Source organism: Trachymyrmex cornetzi, unplaced genomic scaffold (assembly GCF_001594075.2).
Source record: "Trachymyrmex cornetzi isolate Tcor2-1 unplaced genomic scaffold, Tcor1.1 scaffold722, whole genome shotgun sequence".
NCBI lineage: Eukaryota > Metazoa > Arthropoda > Insecta > Hymenoptera > Formicidae > Trachymyrmex > Trachymyrmex cornetzi.
The window spans coordinates 33,068-36,955 of NW_017300051.1; the positions used below are offsets into that span (position 1 = coordinate 33,068).

At 27.8% G+C, this 3,888-nt stretch overlaps 1 protein-coding gene and 1 pseudogene across 1 annotated transcript in view; both read left to right on the plus strand.

Moving 5' to 3' along the window:
* The window catches only part of LOC108767722 (uncharacterized), a 4,067-nt gene extending 3,271 nt beyond the window's left edge, over positions 1-796 (plus strand). Inside the window, exons 4-5 of the mRNA XM_018517722.1 lie at positions 448-582; positions 657-796. Of these exons, the coding sequence (XP_018373224.1) occupies positions 448-582; positions 657-796 (275 nt within the window). The remainder of the gene's footprint in view (positions 1-447; positions 583-656) is intronic.
* A 1,197-nt stretch (positions 797-1,993) lies between these two features.
* LOC108767723 (uncharacterized) overlaps positions 1,994-3,888 on the plus strand; it is a 4,417-nt pseudogene continuing 2,522 nt past the window's right edge.

Here is a 3,888-nt window from a genome sequence, read left to right on the forward strand (position 1 = left end):
TTTTTTTTTAAATAGCAGATTTATTAAATAACAGATTTGAAAAAAACACAATTGAACATGGAACTGAAGAAAGTAATGAAATACAAAATTCCATATGTAATCTAAGGTGCGTTCCGTATCGCGCATGATGCGCATGATGCATCCATTGTCCTTGTTTAACATTTGGTGAGCAACAAGGATAAACGACGCATTATGCAATACAAAATTCCATATGTAATCTAGACACAGGTATGTTTTTATGTGTATCTATGGCTGCATTCACCACACTCAACAGCTGCATAAGCGCTCGCTGTTATTGGTGAATTCGTCTTTAGATTATCCAATCGGATTTTTAGAAGAACGTACCATATGGTATACGCTCACTCCACTGTTGAGTTTGTTGAATAGAGCCTATGATATAATATTATTATTTTCATCATTGTTAATAATTCTTATTTATTTTTGTAGAAACAGAAGTAATAAATATAAGTGATATAAAAAAACGGAAAAGTTCAGATATATTAGATGAGGTATTGAAAATCAAAGTCCAGAAATTCGAAGAAAATAATAATATGCAAAATTCTATTTGTAAACTAGGTCACAGTATGTTTTTACATATGTCTATGTATTATAGTATTATTTTTATTTTTGTTAATAATTCTTATTTACTTTTATAGAAACAAACGAAATAAATGCAAGTGAAATACATGAGCAAAATGATGTAAATGATATAAGTATAAGTAGAATACATAAGCAAAATGATACAAATACAAGCGAAATATATGAGCAAAATGATATATTGAAACTAAAAGTCTAACAGTTAGAAAAAATAAATGAAGAATTAATATATAAAATAGAATGTTTAGAGAAACGTTTAGAAGAAAAATTACTAAATCAAGGAGCAATATTCAAACGTATCGTTAAAGAACAAAAAACAAAATTAACAACAAAATTAGCTACAAAAAACAAACAATTAAAAGTATTAAGGAAACAAGTAACACGAAAAAATAATAAAGTAAAAAATTTATTAGATCAAGTTAAAATCAAAAAAATGTTAAATAAAACATCATATAACATTTTAAAACATGATTTTGAAAAATCATTTTTTTTTAATTAACAATGAAACACAAAATCAGGGTAAGTCTGTGCATGGAAGACGATATGATGAGGAGGTGAAAAAGTTTGCTGTTACATTGTACTATCATTCTCCTAAAGCTTATGCATTTTGTAGGTCAGTAATTTCTATTTCTTATAATTTTTGCATGCCTATAATTTTAATTATTTTAAATACGAAGCGCCTTTAAATACTACAGTCTAAATGTTAAGATGTTGAACTATTACATATATTCATATGAAATGAATTCATTTCAGAAATTATAATATTTTTCGCAATAAGTTTATTATAGTTTTTTAAATTTGGGAAAGGAAGGATTATTAATATTTCAGATTGATTACATTGAAAGTCCGACAACCATATCGGTACGCAATTATAATTTCTGAAATGAATTCATTTAATATGAATATATGAAATATAGTTCAACATCTTAACATTTAGACCGTAGTGGCGCTTTGTATTTAAAGTAATGTTTCTAACATAAACGGTCTTATTTCCAATCTCATAATAATTTTAATGTTTGTAATACAAATTGCATATATTTTGGGCTAAACGAAATGTTTGATTCCATGTTTTATGGTTTAGTTAGTGTGATGCGTGTGTTTTATTACTCACCTTTATTACATTTTCGCTGATTGGCTGCATATAACTTTTAATTAATTAATCGATTAATTAGTTCTTTATTAATTAATTTTTTGCTATATTTATCTATGTTATGTTTTATACTACACTTCTTTGAAGTTTTTAATTATTGTTTTTGCGTATTTCTAAAAACTTATTTCATCTTAATTCACAAAACGAGTACTTGATTTGGTTCAAAATAATTAAAAAAATTATTTTTTGTAAAAGAGTATAAACTTATTAATATTTTCGGTTAATTTTCATATTTTATTTTTTCTATATAGAACAATCTTGAAATTACCTCATCCATCTGCAATTAGAAATTGGAATTCAACAGTAAATGCCTCACCCGGTTTCCAACGACAGGTGCTAGACGGTTTAAAAAATATTCCTGAGCAAGACAGAGACTGTAATTTAGTATTTGATAGTATGGCTATCAGGCAGCAAATAATATGGGATGAACAAGAACATAAATTTGTTGGATATTGTGATTATGGTAATGGTATAACATTAGAAAGAAATGAAAGTGAAGCTAAGGAAGCTTTAGTATTCTTATTAGTCAGTTTAAACGGAAAATGGAAATGGCCCATTGCATATTTTTTCAAGCGTTCTATAACTGCTCCAATATTAAAGGAATTGATAGAAACCGCTCTAATTTTAACCGCAGAAGTACAAATAAGCGTACGTTCAATAACGTGTGATGGCGACAGCGTAAATTGCTCTGTATTCAGAGAATTAGGATGTAATATTTTTGTAGACAATTTCGCAGATCTTGAAAACTCTTTTCCACATACAACACTGAATTAAAACGTACGGATATTGTTAGATGCATGTCACATGTTAAAATTATGTAGGAATGCTTTAGCCGATTATGGAATTTTTAATTCAGTAGATGGTCAAATAAAATGATCTTATATAAGAAATTTACATAATGTTCAGCAACAATTAACATTCAAATTTAAAAATAGATTAAATGCACAGTGTGTCGAGTGGTGGCAAAATAAAATGAAAGTCCGATATGCTGCTCATACTTTAAGTGCTTCTGTAGCTAATGCGATAAAATTTTTGAAAAAAGTTGGTTTAAAAGAATTTCAAGACTGCGATGCTACGGTAAAATTTATTGAAATAATTGATTGGCTGTTTGACGTAGCCATCTCTCCGAATCAACTATATCAACACTATCCCAGTCAAATTCATGATCAAAATTAATACGATATTCGCTAACTACAGATAGAATGCCACCTCTCTTACGAATGTCATTTTTGTGTTCGGTGATTCTAGTCTTTAAAGTACGTTTTATTTGGCCAACATAAAAGGCATCACAATTTTGGCAGTTAATCCTATATACAACATTCTTTTTAAGTAAAGCAGGTAGACCATCCTATGTTCTGATAAAACAATTAAGTTTATTGAGATTATCAAAGAATAAAATATCAACAAATTAATTGAATTAACGACTCCTTATGTTTGATAAAACTTACAAAATTAATCAAGTATATAACCATTCAGGTAGAATTTTGAATTATTTGTCTCAGCACCTCATGTCACAGAAAATAGGTATAATCTATGGTTTAGTCGATAAAGCTTTTTTACTTTCACATCCAGATTTTCATATGAAAAATTTATTATTGATACACTATTACTTAATGACTTTCCATTAAAATTTATTTTTGAGAATATCAGAAAAAGAATTAACTCAATAATATGTAAACCTAGACAACATAATAGAAATAATGACAATTTCTTAAGAAACAAGAGATTAATTGGTTTACAATTCCTTATATAAAGGGTTTTTCTGATAGATTCAAAAGTACTGTTAATGGTATAAATTACAAAGCATCCTTTTTTTGCGTTAATAAATTGAACAATTTTATCAAAGTTCATAAAAATAAACTTTGATAAAATTATTCCACAAGAAATAAAAAAGAACGTGGTTTATAGAATAAAATGCAATTGTGACGCAACTTATGTTGATCAGACTAAGAGAAAATTAAAAATCAGAATTAACAAACGCCGGAGTAACATACGATGGAATACGATGGACCTCTGTGAAGTTGGCACCTCATTTTACAAAAAATGAAATTTTGATCACAGTTCCGAATGCACCCCGAAGAGTTCTGGAGTTCCTACCCAAAATTAAGAATAGTTCCGGCGAATTGATATAAAAAAAAAAA